This window comes from Mugil cephalus, chromosome 7 (genome assembly GCF_022458985.1).
Source record: "Mugil cephalus isolate CIBA_MC_2020 chromosome 7, CIBA_Mcephalus_1.1, whole genome shotgun sequence".
Taxonomy (NCBI): Eukaryota; Metazoa; Chordata; class Actinopteri; order Mugiliformes; family Mugilidae; genus Mugil; species Mugil cephalus.
The window spans coordinates 2,499,295-2,520,493 of record NC_061776.1 but is presented as its reverse complement, the minus strand read 5'-3'; the positions used below and the strand labels follow the sequence as shown (position 1 = coordinate 2,520,493).

General features: G+C 40.4%; 4 protein-coding genes across 6 annotated transcripts; all 4 read right to left on the bottom strand.

The window, feature by feature from the left end:
• Positions 1–979: 979 nt before the first annotated feature.
• On the bottom strand, positions 980–17,640 carry LOC125010968 (zinc finger protein 664-like). Of its 3 annotated transcripts, XM_047589942.1 has the most exons (3): positions 17,496–17,640; positions 15,598–15,791; positions 980–3,836 (listed from the first exon to the last, which is right to left on the bottom strand). In XM_047589942.1, the coding sequence occupies exons 2-3, from the start codon at positions 15,764–15,766 to the stop codon at positions 2,557–2,559; spliced, it is 1,449 nt and encodes a 482-aa protein (XP_047445898.1). In that variant the 5' UTR covers positions 15,767–15,791; positions 17,496–17,640; the 3' UTR covers positions 980–2,556. The 3 variants fall into 3 exon arrangements, with proteins under 3 accessions (XP_047445898.1, XP_047445897.1, XP_047445896.1); XM_047589941.1 differs by lacking the exon at positions 17,496–17,640 and having other exon boundaries at positions 15,598–15,872; XM_047589940.1 differs by lacking the exons at positions 15,598–15,791; positions 17,496–17,640 and adding an exon at positions 4,787–5,300.
• On the bottom strand, positions 7,631–9,835 carry LOC125010987 (gastrula zinc finger protein XlCGF57.1-like). The gene is made up of 2 exons (XM_047589968.1): positions 9,182–9,835; positions 7,631–8,902 (listed from the first exon to the last, which is right to left on the bottom strand). Exons 1-2 carry the CDS (start codon positions 9,351–9,353, stop codon positions 7,779–7,781), a joined length of 1,296 nt encoding a protein of 431 aa, XP_047445924.1. The 5' UTR covers positions 9,354–9,835; the 3' UTR covers positions 7,631–7,778.
• LOC125010992 (zinc finger protein OZF-like) lies at positions 10,153–12,949 on the bottom strand. Its single transcript, XM_047589976.1, has one exon. The coding sequence runs from the start codon at positions 12,877–12,879 to the stop codon at positions 11,623–11,625; it is 1,257 nt and encodes a 418-aa protein (XP_047445932.1). The 5' UTR covers positions 12,880–12,949; the 3' UTR covers positions 10,153–11,622.
• LOC125010929 (zinc finger protein ZFP2-like) lies at positions 16,321–21,159 on the bottom strand. The gene is made up of 2 exons (XM_047589881.1): positions 20,355–21,159; positions 16,321–18,056 (listed from the first exon to the last, which is right to left on the bottom strand). The coding sequence occupies exons 1-2, from the start codon at positions 20,521–20,523 to the stop codon at positions 16,486–16,488; spliced, it is 1,740 nt and encodes a 579-aa protein (XP_047445837.1). The 5' UTR covers positions 20,524–21,159; the 3' UTR covers positions 16,321–16,485.
• Between the last annotated feature and the right edge of the window lie 40 nt (positions 21,160–21,199).

Here is a 21,199-nt window from a genome sequence, read left to right as displayed (position 1 = left end):
ACACAGTTGTGATGCATGTGGTAAAACCTTCACTCAAAGTATTACTCTAACGAAGCACATAAGGACTCACACAGGTCAGAAGTTGTCATCCTGACAACTGATCTAATTATTTTCTGGGATAAACTTAAATAACGTTGTTTTTAAAAAAAAGCTTTTAAAAAAACAGTTTGGAGGAGGCACCGAAGTCAAGTGTTATCTCATAACACTTTATTTACAATACAATTCTTATAGGCTGTTATAGAAGTTGAATAGAATTGCACCAAAAAGAAATTACACACCCTGCCTTTAACTGTGGGAGGTTTATTCGTGAAATCTGGTTTTGACCAGTGTTAGACTGTACATTCAATATGAGGCTGGTAGACTGTGCAGTTCATATGTAGTAAATCTACCAGACTCAAAGATCTAAACTTTTACGGGAAATGAAGTAGTCTGGATGACTGAAGTTCTTTCTGGTGGACAACTCGTCAGATGCCACAGATTTATTTACCAAAGCTACTGGTTTTCCATGTGGTCTTTCAATGATAGGCAACCTGCCACAATGTGGCCCCTTTATAAACATAAAATATTCCACTCCTGTGTCTGTGAAGGATCTCATTCATCCAGGTCATGGTAATCCAAATAGCATTAAAAGCCAAAACCAGGCTTGTAGATCTTCTTGAAGGTGTTTCTAATCTACAAAGCCCTCCACAATCTTGCCCCCACTTATCTGTTTGACCTCCTCTAGTACGCCCCCTCCCTTAAGTCAACCTCTGCTGGACTCATCACCATCCCCACCTCAGCACCATGGCTGCCTCCACCTCCAGATACTCAGCACCCAGACTTCATCGCATCATTCAAATTGCAACACGGGTGGGTTGAAAAACATTGACATGAACCTTAAAATTTTTAGAATCAGAAGTGTGGGGAAATAAATTAATACATTTGAATGGTTTAAATGCCATAAATGGTGAAATTGATGAACTGAAAATACAGACACAAATGTATTTAATCACTTTATTACAACAAAATACAAATACTTCAACCCCATAGTAAACAGAAATACAGAAGCGCATTGGCTGGCAAAAATGGATCAGTTTTCACATTATACCACTGGCGTGGCAGTGATGTGTTGTAATGTCTTCATTATATAGGTCCTCCTCCCTGCTCTTAGCAGATTCTTTAGGAATACATTTTCTCTTTACCAGGATCTACTCTCAACTTTGAGGGGAATTATTAGAAATTCTTAGAAAGCGTCATGGATCTTTTTTTTTAGAATTCGGCCACAAGGAGCAACTCTTGATGCTTACAATCTTTAGGAATATGGCCCCAGGTTTAATGTTTAATAATAAATAAGTGGCTTATTTATACAGGAGGTCGTGTCTGAAATTAAACTTTATTTCATCTTATCTCAGAAAATAATGCAATCAGTTGTCAGCATGACAACCTCTCAACTGTGTGAGTCCTCATGTGCTTCGTTAAATTATTACTTTGAATATAACCTTTTTGCTCAGCAGTCAACTGTTAACGAAACAAAGACAGCTGCTCAAATTGTCTTTAAACTTACAACATCCTCTGCAACTCCTGAAGAACACCAGTGACCAAGACTAGAATCAGAACATAAAACTATCACTCACATCAATTTCCTCCTGGTCCAGTTTACTCATGGATGAGTAACAAAACAAGGTGCTAGAACTGCTGGAAACTTCCCGGCAAGCTCATTTGCAGACTATGAAGTGTGAATCAGTGACACACATTAAAGCTTAGTGCTTTAAGATTTAAGATGAACTCAATCCACCTGGCAATGGATACGTTTTAATGCTTTAAATACCATCAACAATGAAATTGCTGGAACTGATAATAGTGAAACAGACGTATTTCATTGTTTTTCACAACTGAATAAAAATATTTCGAGCTCATTGTCAAAGACGTACACAGAAGACCATCGCTGCCACAACAGAAAAAGAAAAATGGGCCAGTTTTCATGTTATGTGATAACTCACTTTCACTGACATGGATTTCTTTTTTTGTCCCTTAGCGTGGCAGCAATGTGCTGAAAAGTCCCTGTTATATTCTATTTCTGATATACTTGTCTGTGGGTTCACACAGAACTATAAAATCAACTTTTGGAATAATTCCTCTTGGTCTTTGTCACCTCGAAAGTTGGAAAGTAGAAACATCTGATGACATCAGAAACATGTAGAAACATCAAATGGTAGACTCCGTTTGACAGGAAGCAGTGTTTTCACTACTAATCATGTCCTTACTGTAAAAGTTGGTCTTTGCTTGTGAGAAATTCACACAAATCAACTGCACAGTTTACCAGCCTCATGTTGAATGTGCAGTCTGACACTGGTCAAAACCAGATTTCATATTCATATTCATTGACATGCAGTAAAATAATTGTGGTTGTCTCATTTTCTCCTTATTCTGTGGCTCCTGCTCACCCTTTAGGTCAACAAATAAGGTAGTCTTAAGTGTTCCTCTTCAAATCCTGTCGTAAATTCAAGTGTCAGTTTGAAGATCATCCCAGGTAAAGGGAGATGTCTTCTTTTGTTTAATGTCCAGGTATATTTTATTTCAATTTTTCTTAGAAAATAATTCCATCAAATGACAGGATGACAAATTTTCACCTGTGTGAGTCTTCACATGTGTCTTTAAATGACTAGTTTGACTGAAATGTTTCCCACATGTCTTGCAAGAATACGGCTTCTCACCTGTGTGAGTCCTCATGTGCATTGTTAAATTAAAACTTTGAGTGAAGGTTTTACCACATGTGTCACAACCGTATGGCTTCTCACCTGTGTGAGTCCTCATGTGCTTCATTAAATTAACACTTTGGGTGAAGGTTTTACCACATGTGTTACAAGTGTACGGCTTCTCACCTGTGTGAGTCCTCATGTGCATCCTTAAATTAAAACTATGAGCAAAGGTTTTACCACATGTGTCGCAACCGTATGGCTTCTCTCCTGTGTGAGTCCTCATGTGCATCCTTAAATTAAAATTGTGAGTGAAGGCTTTACTACATGTGTCACAAACGTACGGCTTCTCTCCTGTGTGAGTCCTCATGTGTTTTGTTAAATTACTTCTTTGATTGAAGGTTTTAGCACACTTGTCACAACCATGTGGCTTCCCGCCTGTGTGAGTCTTCATGTGCTTTGTTAAAGTAGTACTTGAAGTGAAGTTTTTACCACATGTGGTAACTGTACAACTGTACAGCTTTTCGCCTGTGTGAGTTGTGGTATGTAAAAGCAAACTACTACTCTGCGTGAAACGTTCACCATATGTGTGGCAATGATGAGGTGTCTCAACTGTGTGAAGTCTATTATGTCTCTTCATTACAGACATGTTCTTAAAGGCTTTTCCACAGACGTCACATGTTATATGCTTTTTTGCAGTGTCAGTATCACACAGACTTTCTGACACAGGAGAGATGTCTACATTGTTACTGTGGCTTGTGTCTCTGCGATGTCTCTTCTTTGGATTCAGCTCTGCATTTCTAGTTGATCCTGAGTCTACATGGTTGCTTCCTTCCTTATTTGTTCTCTGAGCTTCTGGAGAGTTGTGAGGGAGAAGCTGGTCACTGTTTGGTTCTGGGTCACTGTGCTCACTTTCCATGTCAGTAGGAGTCTCCATCAAGGAATCAGTTTTCTGATTCAAAACCAGATGCTCTTCCTGCTGAATGCTGGAGAGGTCATCCTGTTCCTCTTTAATCTGTGGAGGTTCTAGTTCCTCTTGTTCCTCTTTAATCTGTGGAGGTTCTGGTTCCTCCTGGTCCAGACTGGAGTTCCTCTCCTGGTTACAGAGCTGCTGCTCAGTAAGAACTTCCTCCTTTGTGCAGATATATTCCTGTGGGACTTCTGGGGGGGCAAAGAGATAATGCATAAAGGTTACTAATGTGATGATGGGAAAACACATATGACCAGATATTTTTTTTATTTTATTTTATTTTACTTATTTATTGAAAAATGCGCCTCAAAAAGTGGCTGCATTTCGCCACTAGCTTCATGTCGGTTTGACGTGTTGCTGTTTTTCTTTGCCTTGAGCCAATCAACCTCGTTTTGTATTTTCCTTTTTTCTTTTGGCTGTGGAGTTCAGCGGAGCGGCCGCTGTGTCCGGTGGTGTGTTGCAGAGATCGGCCGCTAGCGCTGTCCGTGTCCACCGAGCTGCCCGCTGAACTTTAAGAAAAGTCCTGGGGATGCCAGTCTGGAGTTGGAGGTGGCGGAGCGGAGAAGGAGGTTCGGGTCGCGGTACTGTCCGGATTCTTGGGGAACGGGAGGTCTTTGGCAGCAGAATGGATGGACTTGTGTGTTATGAAATAGCTTTGGAGACCTGATTCATTGGACCACAATAAGTCTGTGCCCGGCTTCAGACTCTACGGGCGGACACACTCCGTTTGAGTTTACATCCCTCCCTCAGCGGATAAGGACACAACATGACACGATCCGTGCCGCTGTTGCTATGCAACTGGCCAAATGACCACATTACCTTGGACACTATATAACTACTTTTTGTATATTTGCTCATGATCATGACACTATTTATTAATATTTTACGGTAATCTTATTGTATCTTTCTTGTGGTTTTTATGAGTGTTTCCTTTTATGTGCAGGAAACTACGGTGACAAAGTAACTTCGTTCGGGGATCATTAAAATCTGTCCAAGTCTAAATCCATGCAGCGTTAGCTGTGATAGTTGGGCTCTTGGCATATATTATCAATCTTCTAGCTGAGTGTCTTTCCTCTTCTTCTCCATACTGCGTGTTTCCATTAATTAATTAGTTCATTTAAACCGTTCTACCTGTACTCACCTATTCTGTGTAACTTTATCTCAGGTTTCCAGGTGATATCCAGCAGTCTGCGCTGACGATCGATCTCTTCCTCGTACTGGACGACAGTTCTTTCAAAGAGTCCGAATATTTCTTCAGCAGCAGCAGTTAGTCGCTCGAGGATCAACTCTCTCAAACTCTCAGATGAAGACATTGTTACTTCAACAGTTCAGACATTGATATGGGACACGACGACACGACACAACCGTCAAGTGCGGCCGGTTTTTATTCTTCTTCTTTTGGATTGATTTGCGCGTGAAATCCAACTTGTAGGCATATTACCGCCACCTACCGGACTGGAGTATGGATCCGTTCATCAGTGAAACAAACAAAAACTCACAATAAATAAATAAATAAATAAATAAAACGTATCCATTAACCATGTTCCATTCAGGAGGTTGTGTGTTATCTTTCCTTTTTCACCCAGGTAGGTTCTCTACAGTGAAACCTACATTGCTTTCTGCTCGGGACGAACCAGTATGAAACAGCACTTCTTCTGAAGTTCAGTGGGGACTGCAGACCACTCCGCTGAAATCCACAGCCAAAAACAAAAAGACCAGTATTTAAATAAATAAATAAAAATAAAGAAATGATAAAAACTGCACAAAAAAGACAAAAAAACGACAACATGTCAGACAAAAACAACCAATAACACACTAAGACAATCGCCAAAGACGTTACATCACAGAGCTACTGGCGACATGCAGCCACACTTTCAGGTGCATTTAAAAACAACAACAACAAAAAAAGAACAACACAAGAAATATAAATGAAAAGCAATAAAATTAAAATGAAAAAATAAGCAGTGTAATCAAAATAAATTACAGAATTAGCAACATTAAAATATACAAAAGTAGTTGTCAAAATAGCGGCCGAGAGGTGGATGTTTAGCCAGTTACATAGCAACAGTGGTGTGGATCGTATCTCATGGTGTTTCTCGTCAATGGTGTTTCCTTATGGCCGAGGGAGGGATGTAAATTCAAACGGAGTGCGTCTGCCTATAGAGAAGCCGGGCACAGACTACTGTGGTCCTATAAACCAGGTCTCCAAAGCACTTCTCACGACCCACTCTCTCTGAGTCCCATCAAGAGCACACAGTCCATTGATCCTGCAGCCAAAGACCTCACGTTCCCAGTGAGTACAGATGGCACCGCTGATCTGAACCTCCTTCTCCACTCCTCCACCCCCAACTCCAGCCTGGCATCCAAAGCACTTCTTCTGAAGTTTAGCGTGAATGTCAGGCCTCACTCCGGGCAGCTCAGGTTCGAGGCGCAGAAAAACAGACAAAGTCAAACAAAAAAAATGTTTGTGGAGCTACTGGCGACATGCAGCCACTCTTTCAGGCGCATTTTTCAAAAAAAAAAAAAAAATTGGGATCCCAGCCATACCACATTGTCCTAACCTGAGTCTTGTCATCATTAAAGTTTGGCTCCTTCCTTTTCCACTTTTTAGACATCGCACTGTTTTGTATGGAGAAAAAGTCTTCTCACTCTCGCACTGTTTCTGCCACAGTGATGGACACTTGTCTTTGATGCCAGATCACCCATCACTCACTCACTCCCATACACACCAGCAAGTCAGTCATATTCTGGAATATAAAAAGCAAATCACATCTGCCCCTCTTAGGATCTTTAGTCCTGACTGTATAGATCTGGAGAAAGCCTCCCCAGTTAGTCTCCAATCTGTGTTTCACCAAACTTTTATATTGCAGTGCTGCTGCCACATGCCCAAAGTGCTGGCATTTGAAACACTGCAGAGGGGGTCGCACATACCGTCTTACTGGATAACTCATGTAACCGAGACAGTCTGGCTGGCATATCTCCTCTAAAATTACCCAGTACTGCTGTGCCAGTCTCCTTGAACCTACGAACTTCTTCAACCTCAGCTCCTTTGAGCTCTTTTAGTAAAACACCATCTGACACCTCGGGGGTTACATAAATCACTCCTTTAGCTTTTTGGGCCTGGCCAGGTATAAAACACTCAACTGGCCCTATCTAGCAGATGGCGAACCTTCATGGCATTTTGTCTCTGGGCATCAGTTTTACAAAACACAAAATTTCCATTCAACAGCATTTTTCACATAAACCTTTCCCCATTTTGTTTTCATCCAAAACCCTGAGAAGGTTCGTGTCACTTCTATCTTTGAATGTAATTTATCAACTTAAATTCAGTATTATCATTCATTATTGACCCTTTTCTTACTGCTTGAAAATCTTCACTCTTGCTCCCGTTGGTAGGTCTGTCTCTTTATTGGGATTTGTCAGTGTTTTTACCTCCTGGAGGCACAGTAGCCCAGGTCACCCCAGCAGGGAAGCCTAGCAGATGTTCTTAATGTCCTCAATCCAAACTCATTATCCTTGTACCAAAGTGAAGTTATTATGATTTCCTATTTTGTGAAGTGTGCTGTTTGGTCCAGTGAGTCCTGTCCTGAGATGCCTCTTCTTTACGGTTCCTGCCCAGCCTTCTTTCTACACCAATCTGTTTTTGAATTTTATCAAGGTATCATTTATGTCCCACTACTCTTGCCAAGTTTTTTGTACTTTTTTTCTTATTTATTGCTGTCCCCTCCTCCATAATTAATGATATATCCATGCTTATTGTTTGAGGATTGAGTACTGAGATTGAGCCCCCCCCATGAAAAAACACTGGAGAACTAAAAGACTAAAACAATAAGATGAGGTAAGACATTGAAACAAATAGATAAAAATAATAATAAATAAAGTAATAAAATAGTAAATAAGAAGTTGAAGTTGAAATACTCTTTACCAATAAAAACTGGTTATGAAAGTAAATGAACCATGTAAAAGTAAGCCACATAAACACAAATAAGAAACACAAACTAAAAATTTATTATTTTTAAAAAATACTTCATCTCAGAGAATGATTTGATCAGATTTCCAAAAGAAAGATGAACCTGAAAAAATTCTTGACGTGTTTTTGTTTAAGCTCTGCTTTTTTCCCCCACACAGATGTTTCAAGACGACACATTCTCACCTGTGTGAGTTCTCATGTAACCAGTTAACGTACCTCTTTCAGTGAAGGTTTTACCACGTTTCATAGCATATGGCTTTTCACCTGTATGAGTCCTCATGTGAGTTGTTAAGTGAGTTCTTCGATTGAAGGTTTTATCACATGTGTCACAACTGTACGGCTTCTCTCCTGTGTGAGTCCTCATGTGATCAGTTAAAGTACTTCTTTGACTGAAGGTTTTACCACATGTATCACAACCATACGGCTTCTCACCTGTGTGAGTCCTGATGTGCTTTTTAAAATTACTTGGTTCAGTAAAGGTTTTACCACATGTGTCACAACTGTATGGCTTCTCTCCTGTGTGAGTCCTTACATGAATAGTTAAAATACATCTTTTATTGAACATTTTGCCACATGTTTCACAACCATATGGCTTCTCACCTGTGTGAGTCCTCATGTGGTGTGTTAAAGTAGTTCTGTCAGTGAAGGTTTTGCCACATGTGTCACAACCGTACGGCTTCTCACCTGTGTGAATCTTCATGTGTTTGTGTAAATTACTGCGTCGATTAAAGGTTTTACCACATGTGTCACAACCATACCGTTTCTCACCTGTGTGAGTCCTCATGTGCTTTGTTAAAGTACGTCTTTCAGTGAAGTTTTCACCACATGTGTCACAAACGTACTTCTTCACACCCGTGTAAGTCCTCATGTGCTTATTCAAATCAACAGTTTGATTGAAATTCTGAGAGAGAAGGTGGTCATTATCTGGTTCTAGTTCACTGTGGTCACTTTCCTCAAAGGAATCCGTCTCATAGTTCAGTTCAAGATGTTCTTCCTGCTGACTGCTGCAGAGTTCCTTCTGTTCCTCTTTAATCTCTGGAGGTTCTGGTTCCTCCTGTTCCTCTTTCATCTGTGGAAGTTCTTGATCCTCCTGTTCCCTTTTAATGTGTGGAGGTTCTGGTTCCTCTTGTTCCTCTTTAATCTGCAGATGCTCTGGTTCCTCCTGTTCCTCTTTAATCTGTAGAGGTTCTGGTTCATCCTGATCCACAATGGACTTCCTGACCTGGTTACAGAACTGCTGTTCAGTGAGAACCTCCTCCTCTGTGTAGACATGTTGCTGTGGGAGGTCTGCAGGGACAAAGAGATACAGCATAAAGGTTGCTTTAAATAACACATTTATATATGTCATTTTCGCACAGGAGGCAGAAAATACAGAAAACACATGTATATATGTCATTTTCGCACAGGAGGCAGAAAATACCTTAGACGTCGAGTCGAAACCATGCAACGTTAGCTGTGATCGTTAGCATGTTAGCAGCCTTGTAGCTTTCCTCTGTGATTTCTCCATACTATGTGTTTCCATTTCATTCATTTCTAGTTCATTCAGATCAATCTAGTTCTACTCACCTATTCTGTGTAACTTTATCTCGGGATTCCAGGTGATATCCAGCAGTCTGCGCTGACGATCGATCTCTTCGTCGCACTGGATGGCAGTTCTTTCAAAGAGTTTGAATATTTCTTCAGCAGCAGCAGTTAGTGGCTCGATGAACAGCTCTGTTAAACTCTCAGTTGAAGACATTGTTACTTCAACAGCTCAGATATGTATGTGGGAGAGACCACAACAATCTCACAGCTCAGCCCACAAACACAGAAACACAAGGTTTTAAAAATATACTTCCTCTTCATCTCGAGCACATTACCGCCACCTACTGAAATGGAGTATGGATCTGGATAATCTAGATCCTATCAAAAAATTAAATAAAATAATAATAATAAAATAAAATTAAATAAAATAAAAAATCGATAAATAAAAATTCTCCAGAGTTTCTTGCATTAGGTCAGATATTTTCAATGCATTAATTTATCTCTGTCATTGGCGATAAGACAGTTTTTTGCTGTTGATGTAGCAAACATATGGTCATTTTCCATAACATGGTCTATAAAAACAAACACTTCCTCATGATGTCCAACTAATAAATTCCAGAAGTAATACTAATTCTGAATTCCCCAAATATAAAACAAAAATCAAGAAATTGATTCATCTTAACCTATATATTATTTTTATAATGTTAATTGACGAATACATTTCTTCAGACGGTTTGGTTAATATATAAAGTTTACACTTTCTAAACTTTTTTACAATTTCTAAATCCAAATTTAATCAAGAAACCAGTTTTAAATCGCTCCTGAAATATGTCCATTTTTATAGTCATCCTCAATGGGGATCAGCAAAGTCTTATCTTATGATATGCAAACATTACAAACAAATAAATTATGCAACTACAGTAACTGATTCTGAACATATTTGCTGAATACCATGAAAAGAAGGAGGAATGAAATGATTCATGGACGTTGATAAGACACAACCGTCTTCCACACAAGTGCAGCCGTTTTTATTCTTCTTTTGGATTGATTTGCGACAGAAAACCAACTTGTAGGCATATTCCCGCCATCTACCGGACTGGAGTATGGATCCGTTCATCAGTGAAACAAACAAACAAAAACACACAAATAAATAAATAAAATGTATCCATTAACCATGTTCCATTCAGGAGGTTGTGTGTTATCTTTCCTTTTTCACCCAGGAGGTTCTCTACACTGAAACCTACTTTGCTTTCTGCTCTGTTATTTTCAATGTGTTCCTCTCTTCCTTGTAGGCCTTACAATCAACCAGTACATGTTGGACAGATTCCATATTATTACGATGTGTACATGTTCCAATTGCATGTTTAGATAAGATTAGATGAAATTATCTAGCAAAATAAACACATTTACAGAATTAACAAGAATTTGGCCAAAACATTTGTCCAAGCTGCCCTGTGGTGGACAAAATGAGAAACAGCAATCATAAAACCAAAAAGGGATTTGCTACACATAGTCACAGTCGCTTTTGCAGTTTGTCTAATGTATAGTGAAATAGATTTATTTCATTACTTTCTTCAAAACAGACTAAAACAATAGGTCAACAATAGGTGCAATAGGTCTATATGAATCTGCTCCGGAGGCATCTTTCCCAGGTTTTACAATTGGAACTATCACTGCTTGCTTCCAAGAACTAGGGAGAGTCTCCTCTATCCATACACTATTAACTAAAGATAACGGTTCATCCAGTAACGAGTCATTTAGGTTCTGAACAATCTCATAGCTTATACCATCCTTTGCAGGAGCTAACAATTTTCCTCTTTCTATTGCTCTCTGCAGTTCACCTTTAGGAAAATATACGTTATAGACATCTGTATCTTCTTAATTCAACTCCATCACATATTTGTAATTCACTAATGTTTCATTCCCGTTGTTTATGTCCTCTTCACCTATGTTTTCACCACCATGAACCGCTTTTATTCTCAGACACTTTTGCGTTTTCAACATCTGGTAGCAAACATTCCCCCATTCTCTAAAACTGGTATCCCAGATACCAACAGAGACAGGACCTACCACCCGCCAAATTTCACTGATGTTCCGAACTCTCACTCTCTCACAATATTTTCTCCAACATTCTTTTTTTTATAGCAGATTTAGCAGACCCCCCCATGCCGAGGGGTCCCAGCCCAGACACTGAAACAAATAGATGAAAAATTAATAAAAAGTAATAAAACAGTAAATAAGTTGAAGTTGAAAAACTCTTTACCAATAAAAACTGGTTATGAAAGTAGGTAAATGAAGCATCTAAAAGGAAGCCACATAAAACAAAAACAAACTAAAAATTTATTTATTTTTAAAAAATATTTCATCTCAAAAAATAATATGATCAGATTTCCACAAGAAAGATTAACCTGAAAAAATTCCTGACGAGTTTTTTTTTAAACTCTGCTTTTTTCCCCACACAGATGTTTCAAGACGACACATTTTCACGTGTGAGTTCTCATGTGACCAGTTAAAGTACCTCTTTCAGTGAAGGTTTTACCACATGTTTCACAACCGTATGGTTTTTCACCTGTGTGAGTCCTCATGTGAGTAGTTAAATGAGAACTTCGTTTGAAGGTTTTCCCACATGTGTCACAACCGTAGGGCTTCTCACCTGTGTGAGTCCTCATGTGATCAGTTAAAGTAAATCTTTGACTGAAGGTTTTCCCACATGTGTCACAACCGTAGGGTTTCTCACCTGTGTGAGTCCTCATGTGATCAGTTAAAGCACTTCTTTGACTGAAGGTTTTACTACATGTTTCACAACCATACGGCTTCTCACCTGTGTGAATTCTCATGTGGTCAGTTAACGTACATCTTTTATTGAATGTTTTACCACATGTGTCACAACTGTAGGGCTTCTCACCTGTGTGAGTCCTCATGTGCTGTTTTAAATTAGTTCGTTCAGTAAAGGTTTTACCACATGTCTCACAACCATAGGGCCTCTCACCTGTGTGAGTCCTCATGTGATTTTTTAAAGTACCATCCCGATGGAACATTTTACCACATGTGTCACAACCGTATGGCTTCTCGCCTGTGTGAGTCCTTATGTGAACAGTTAAAGTAGTTCTGTCAGTGAAGGTTTTACCACATGTGTCACAAACGTACGGCTTCTCACCTGTGTGAATCTTCATGTGTTTGTGTAAATTACCGCGTCGATTAAAGGTTTTACCACATGTGTCACAACCATACCGTTTCTCACCTGTGTGAGTCCTCATGTGCTTTGTTAAAGTACGTCTTTCAGTGAAGTTTTCACCACATGTGTCACAACTGTACTTCTTCTCACCTGTATGAGTCCCCATGTGTTTATTCAAATCAACAGTTTGACTCAAATGTTTCCCACATGCTTTGCAAGGACATGGTTTTTCATATGTCTGAGTCTTGGTGGATGACATCAAATCATTTCTCTTCATGAAACTTTTAAAATATGTACTGCAATGATAAGGTGTCTCAACTGTGTGGAGTCTGTAATGTTTTTTCATTACAGACTTGTTCTTAAAGTCTATCTCAGGTACAGCAGCGTTCTGAGAGAGGAGATGATCATTGTTTGGTCCTGGTTCACTATGCTCATCAGTAGGAGTCTTCATCAAGAAATCAATCTCATAGTTCAGTTCAAGATGTTCTTCCTGCTGAATGCTGTCAAGTTCCTCTTGTTCCTCTTTAATTTGTGGAGGTTCTTGTTCATCCTGTTCCTCTTTCATCTGTGGAGGTTCTGGTTCATCCTGTTCCTCTTTAATCTCTGGAGGTTCTGGTTCCTCCTTTTCCTCTTTAATATGTGGAGGTTCTGGTTCCTCTTGTTCCTCTTTAATCTGTGGAGTTTCTGGTTCCTCTTTTTCCTCTTTAATATGTGGAGGTTCTGGCTCCTCTTGTTCCTCTTTAATATCCAAAGGTTCTGGCTCCTCTTGTTCCTCTTTAATATGTGGAGGTTCTGGTTCCTCTTTAATATGAGGAGGTTCTAGTTCCTCTTTAATATGAGGAGGTTCTAGTTCCTCTTGTTCCTCTTTAATATGTGGAGGTTCTGGTTCCTCTTGTTCCTCTTTAATCTGTAGAGGTTCTGGTTCCTCCTGGTTCAGACTGGACTTCCTAACCTGGTTACAGAGCTGCTGTTCAGTGAGAACCTCCTCTGTGTAGACATGTTGCTGTGGGAGGTCTGCAGGGACAAAGAGACACAGCATGAAAGTTACTAATATGATGACTAGGGATGTATACCGAGTACCAGTATTGTTATTAATAACACTGTTATCTGTACTTTTTGAACGTCTGTCTACCTAACTGTCACGTAATCATAACACTACCACTGTCGATAGGTGATGATGCAGCACCTAGTTGACTGATCATGTCCGCGAAAAGGTCTAAACCAGGCATCACCAAATGGCGGGACCGGTCCAGGCACGGACCCAATGATAATATTAACTGTTTAAGACTTGAACATCCGTGTGCGCACAAAAAGAAGCTTGCGGTATTTGAATTACGGCAACTCACCGATGGAATACAAAGTGTGGCTGAACAATGGGAAGTTGCGCTTTCGAAAAAAAAAGTTGCCATCAGGGTAAAGATGATGCACCGCTGCTGCTGGCTCGAGGTTGAGGAGTGATGCACAATCGCGGAGCCCCAGGAAGAGAGTGTCGGAGCATCATCAATGGCCAAGCCAATCAAATTGATTGTAGTTCTATAAGTTCAGACTTATTGGTATGTTAAAAGTATAGGCTATTACTTTGAAAACACTTGAAATTTGACAATAAATGATATAGAAATTTACATACGTTGTTGATTTTATTTACATCAGGGTACACTATTTCGAGTGACATTAGATTCGGACCTTTGCTGGGAGGAAATTTTAGTAACTGGACCTCTTTAAATTGAAATTGAATACACCTGGTCTAAGCGATCCAAAGTGTGGCCCCACTTTATCAAAGTTGACTAAGATTCATTTCGATGCAACATTTATCTGACACAATTTTCGTCCAAGGGAGGCAACACCAGTAACATCATCAGTGCGTTTACATGCAGAGCTCAATCGAGCTATGCTCAAAATAACTAGAAGAATAACTGTTCTCCTCCTCCACACTAGGTGGCGATACATGCCTTTTCAGAGGGATAATACCACGTTAATACGGGCCGATTTCCGGTTGACCTATTGCGTGATATAATAAACAAGAGTCGTTCATGTGGCAGAACAGCATTTCAAACAACAACCAGACTGATAATAATACATTTTTAATCTCGTACGTAATGTTCGCGCTACTTCTGGTGCAGGTAAGATCCGCGTTATCCCTCAGACGGTTCTTCGATTGGCTCCGTGTTTCCCCTCTTCTTCTAAAACTGGCTTTCTTCGAAGTTTTTATTCCGAGGTCACACGCCAGTGCAGTGGTTGTGGAGTATGCGCAAATGCATTATGCGATTGAAAACTCTGATTCCAATCGCAATATCTGGGTGTCTCAATCGGATAATGAGAATCGGAGTAACGTCTACCTAATAACGATTTTTTCACGTGCATGTAAACACACTGCATGAAGCACTTGTAGGGGCACCCACAATATAAAACTGAAGGAGTGCGCTGCAAATATGCAGCAAAAGTTCGTCCGCCAAACATTACTGACTGCAGGGCCGTGCCAGCGGCGCCCGGCTTCTTGTCTGAATCTTTTAACATCTTGTAATGTCTTAATTGTTTACTCTGCATTGCAGCGTAGTATCAATAAGAGCATCGATAAATATCGGTATCAATAAGGAGTATCATATCGGCATCGATAAAATCATAACATTTACATCCCTATGACAAGAAAACACATCTGAGCAATCTCTTCTAGCTTAACCACTGTGACCCGAGCGACCCCTGTACGGGGCTCTAAGGCGAGGTCCGTGTGCTACAGACGGTCTAAACGCATGACAGCATGCATCATTCTGAACATGTAATACACCAAACTCATCTAAAATGAGACACTGCAACGAAACATAAACGAAACCCCAAGCAATTGTATGGGAACGTGACGAAAACACGAATACAGTGAACATCTCATTTAGTGCTTTGAGTAACCTCACGACTTCACGATAGTCGTATGAAAGCAGTGATCCCACTGCTTGTTCTTAGCGCTGTTTCTGGCCGGCAGTCTAAGTCGTTTACTCCTGGTCTTCTTCCACCGGGACATGGACCGCTTCACGGTTCCGACACGGTGAGTTGTAAAGCCAGCTAAAACTTTTTGCTTTTCTTTCTTTTTTCCCACAAAATGCAAATTGATGAAACGCGCTGACCGCGAGGAACGGGATGTAAACGGAAATAATATTGGTGGATTATTAAACTGTTGGAGGCTGTAACTTGGTTCTATAGTCCAGACGCTCGGAACTCTGCTACATCTCCTTCGTACTAATAACCAGTGAGTCCGCGCCTCCCGTCCTGTGCTCGCCATTCTGGTTCTACTCACCTATTCTGTGTAACTTTATCTCGGGATTCCAGGTGATATCCTGCAGTCTGCGCTTACGATCGATCTTTTCGTCTGACTGGATGGTTCTTTCAAAGAGTTTGAATATTTCGTCAGCAGCAGCAGTTAGTGGCTCGATGAACAGCTCTGTCGAACTCTCAATTGAAGACATTGTTACTTCAACAGCTCAGATACGTCTGTGGGAAAGACCACAACAATCTCACAGCTCAGCCCACAAACACAGAAACACAAGGTTTTAAAAACATACTTCCTCTTCATCTCGGGCGCATTACCGCCACCTACTGAAATGGAGTATGGATCTGGATAATTTAGATCCCAGTAAAAATAAATAAATAAATAAATAAATTCCAGAGTTTCTTTGCAACACGTCAGACATTTTCAATTTAATCTGGTAGCAAACATTCCTCCATTCTCTAAAACTGGCATCCCAGATACCACCAGACACAGGACCTACCACCCGCCAAATTTCACTGAGGTTTGACTCTCACTCTCTCACAATATTTTCTGCAACATTAATTTTTTTATAGCAGATTTAGCAGACCCCTCCATGCCGAGGGGTCCCAGCCCAGACACTGAAACAAATAGATGAAAAATTAATAAATAAAGTAATAAAACAGTAAATAAGTTGAAGATGAAAAACTCTTTACCAATAAAAACTGGTTATGAAAGTAGGTAAATGAAGCATGTAAAAGGAAGTCACATGAAACAAAAACACAAACAATTTTTTTTATATATTTTTTAAAAAATATTTAATCTCAGAAAATAATATGATCAGATTTTCACAAGAAAGATACACTTGAAAAAATTCCTGACGAGTTTTTTTTAAACTCTGCTTTTTTCCCCACACAGATGTTTCAAGACGACACATTTTCACCTGTGAATTCTCATGTGACCAGTTAAAGTACCTCTTTCAGTGAAGGTTTTACCACATGTTTCACAAACGTACGGTTTTTCACCTGTATGAGTCCTCATGTGAGTAGTTAAATGAGTACTTCGATTGAAGGTTTTACCACATGTGTCACATCCGTAGGGCTTCTCACCTGTATGAGTCCTCATGTGAGTAGTTAAATGAGAACTCTGACTGAAGGTTTTACCACATGTTTCACAACCGTACGGCTTCTCACCTGTGTGAGTCCTCATGTGCTGTTTTAAATTACTTCGTTCAGAAAAGGTTTTACCACATGTCTCACAACTGTACGGCTTCTCACCTGTGTGAATTCTCATGTGGTCAGTTAAAGTACATCTTTTATTGAATGTTTTACCACATGTGTCACAACTGTAGGGCCTCGCACCTGTGTGAGTCCTCATGTGCTGTTTTAAATTAGTTTGTTCAGTGAAGGTTTTACCACATGTCTCACAACCGTAGGGCCTCTCACCTGTGTGAGTCCTCATGTGAATTTTTAGAGTGCCATCCCGATGGAACATTTTACCACATGTGTCACAACCGTATGGCTTCTCGCCTGTGTGAGTCCTTATGTGAACAGTTAAAGTAAATTTTTTAATGAACGTTTTGCCACATGTATCACAACCGTATGGCTTCTCGCCTGTGTGAGTCCTTATGTGAACAGTTAAAGTAGTTCTATCAGTGAAGGTTTTACCACATGTGTCACAAACGTATGGCTTCTCACCTGTGTGAATCTTCGTGTGTTTGTGTAAATTACTGCGTCGATTAAAGGTTTTACCACATGTGTCACAAACGTACGGCTTCTCACCTGTGTGAATCTTTATGTGTTTGTGTAAATTACTGCGTCGATTAAAGGTTTTACCACATGTGTCACAACCATACCGTTTCTCACCTCTGTGAGTCCTCATATGCTTTGTTAAAGTACGTCTTTCAGTGAAGTTTTCACCACATGTGTCACAACTGTACTTCTTCTCACCTGTATGAGTCCCCATGTGTTTATTCAAATCAACAGTTTGATTGAAATGTTTCCGGCATGCTTTGCGAAGACATGGTTTTTCATATGTCTGAGTCTTGGTGGATGACATCAAATCAGCAGCGTTCTGAGAGAGGAGATGATCATTGTTTGGTCCTGGTTCACTATGCTCACTTTGCTCATCAGTAGGAGTCTTCATCAAGAAATCAATCTCATAGTTCAGTTCAAGATGTTCTTCCTGCTGAATGCTGTCAAGTTCCTCCTGTTCCTCTTTAATCTGTGGAGGTTCTGGTTCATCCTGTTCCTCTTTAATCTGTGGAGGTTCTGGTTCCTCTTTTTCATCTTTAATATGTGGGGGTTCTAGTTCCTCTTGTTCCTCTTTAATATGTGGAGGTTCTGGTTCCTCTTGTTCCTCCTTAATCTGTGGATGCTCTGGTTCCTCCTGTTCCTCTTTAATCTGTAGAGGTTCTGGTTCCTCCTGGTTCAGACTGGACTTCCTAACCTGGTTAAAGAGCTGCTGTTCAGTGAGAACCTCCTCTATGTAGACATGTTGCTGTGGGAGGTCTGCAGGGACAAAGACACACAGCATGAAGGTTACTAATATGATGACTAGGGATGTATACCGAGTACCGGTATTGTTAACACTGTTATCTGTACTTTTTGAACGTCTGTCTACCTAACTGTCACGTAATCATAACATCACCACTGTCTGTAGGTGATGATGCAGCACCTAGTTGACTGATCATGTCCGCGGAAAGGTCTAAACCAGGCATCACCAAATGGCGGGACCGGTCCAGACACGGACCCAATGATAATATTAACCCTTCAAGACTTGAACATCCGTGTGCGCACAAAAAGAAGCTTGCGGTATTTGAATTACCGTAACTCACCGATGAAGTACAAAATGTGAACACTGGGAAGTTGCGCTTTCAAAAAAAAAAGTTGCCACCAGGGTAATGATGACGCACCGCTGCTGCTGGCTCATCATCAATGGCCAAGCCAATCAAAATGATTGTAGTTCTATAAGTTCAGACTTATTGGTATGTTAAAAGTATAGGCTATTACTTTGAAAACACTTGAAATTTGACAATAAATGATATAGAAATTTACATACGTTGTTGATTTTATTTACATCAGGGTACACTATTTCGAGTGACATTAGATTTGGACCTTTGCTGGGAGGAAATTTTAGTAACTGGACCTCTTTGAATTGCAATTGAATACACCTGGTGTAAGCGATCCAAAGTGTGGCCCGACTTTATCAAAGTTGACTAAGATTCATTTCGATGCATTTGTCTGAGACAATTTTTGTCCAAGGAAGGCAACACCAGTAACATCATCAGTGTGTTTACATGCAGAGCTCAATCGAGCTATGCTCAAAATTCGACTTCCTGACTACAGTCCTTGTCCCAGTTTATATGCAGCAAGAAAATCGAATAACTGTTCTCCTCCTCCACACTAGGTGGCGATACATGTATTTTCAGAGGGATAATACCACGTTAATACGGGCCGATTTCCGGTTGACCTATTGCGTGATATAATAAACAAGAGTCGTTCATGTGGCAGAACAGCATTTCAAACAACAACCAGGCGGATAATAGTACATTTTTAATCTCGTACGTAATGTTCGCGCTACTTCTGGTGCAGGTAAGATCCGCGTTATCCCTCAGACGGTTCTTCTAGTGGCTCCGTGTTTCCCCTCTTCTTCTAAAACTGGCTTTTTTGGAGGTTTTTGTTCCGAGGTCACACGCCAGTGCAGTGGTTGTGGAGTATGCGCAAACGCATTATCCGATTGAAAACTCTGATTCCAATCGCATTATCTGGGTGTCTCAATCGGATAATGAGAACTCCGATTTTAATCGGAGTAACGTGGAGTAAAGTAAAGTTCTCCTGTTACAGTCCGATTAAGGCAATAATTCATTTTTTTTTTTCACGTGCATGTAAACACACTGCATGAAGCACTTGTAGGGGCACCCACAATATAAAACTGAAGGAGTGCGCTGCAAATATGCAGCAAAAGTTCGTCCGCCAAACATTACTGACTGCAGGGCCGTGTCAGCGGCGCCCGGCTTCTTGTCTGAATCTTTTAACATCTTGTAATGTCTTTATTGTTTACTCTGCATTGCAACGTAGTATCAATAAGAGCATCGATAAATATCGGTATCAATAAGGAGTATCATATCGGCATCGATAAAATCATAACATTTACATCCCTATGACAAGAAAACACATCTGAGCAATCTCTTCTAGCTTAACCACTGTGACCCGAGCGACCCCTGTACGGGGCTCTAAGGCGAGGTCCGTGTGCTACAGACGGTCTAAACGCATGACAGCATGCATCATTCTGAACATGTAATACACCAAACTCATCTAAAATGAGACACTGCAACGAAACATAAACGAAACCCCAAGCAATTGTATGGGAACGTGACGAAAACACGAATACAGTGAACATCTCATTTAGTGCTTTGAGTAACCTCACCACTTCACGATAGTCGTATGAAAGCAGTGATCCCACTGCTTGTTCTTAGCGCTGTTTCTGGCCGGCAGTCTAAGTCGTTTACTCCTGGTCTTCTTCCACCGGGACATGGACCGCTTCACGGTTCCGACACGGTGAGTTGTAAAGCCAGCTAAAGCTTTTTGCTTTTCTTTCTTTTTTCCCACAAAATGCAAATTGATGAAATGCGCTGACCGCGAGGAACGGGATGTAAACGGAAATAATATTGGTGGATTATTAAACTGTTGGAGGCTGTAAATTGGTTTTATAGTCCAGAAGCTCGGAACTCTGCTACATCTCCTTCGTACTAATAACCAGTGAGTCCGCGCCTCCCGTCCTGTGCTCGCCATTCTGGTTCTACTCACCTATTCTGTGTAACTTTATCTCGGGATTCCAGGTGATATCCTGCAGTCTGCGCTTACGATCGATCTCTTTGTCCGACTGGATGGTTCTTTCAAAGAGTTTGAATATTTCGTCAGCAGCAGCAGTTAGTGGCTCGATGAACAGCTCTGTCGAACTCTCAATTGAAGACATTGTTACTTCAACAGCTCAGATACGTCTGTGGGAAAGACCACAACAATCTCACAGCTCAGCCCACAAACACAGAAACACAACAAGGTTTTAAAAACATACTTCCTCTTCATCTCGGGCACATTACCGCCACCTACTGAAATGGAGTATGGATCTGGATAATCTAGATCCCAGTATCCCTGTTTGAATTCATTATTGACCCTTTTCTTACAGCTTGAAAATCTTCACTCTTGCTCCCGTTGGTAGGTCTGTCTCTTTATTGGGATTTGTCAGTGTTTTTACCTCCTGGAGGCACAGTAGCCCAGGTCACCCCAGCAGGGAAGCCTAGTAGATGTTCTTAATGTCCTCAATCCAAATTAATTATCCTTGTACCAAAGTGAAGTTATTATGATTTCCTATTTTGTGAAGTGTGCTGTTTGGTCCAGTGAGTCCTGACCTGAGATGGGTGATGACTGCCTCTTCTTTACAGTTCCTACCCAGCCTTCTTTCTACACCAATCTTTTTGAATTTTATCAAGGTATCATTTATGTCCCACTACTCTTGCCAAATTTATTTTACTTTTTTCTTATTTATTGCTGTCCCCTCCTCCATAATTAATGATATATCCATGCTTATTGTTTGAGGATTGAGTACTTGCTTGGTCAGTATGTCGACATCGTCATTTCCCTCAATGCCTAAA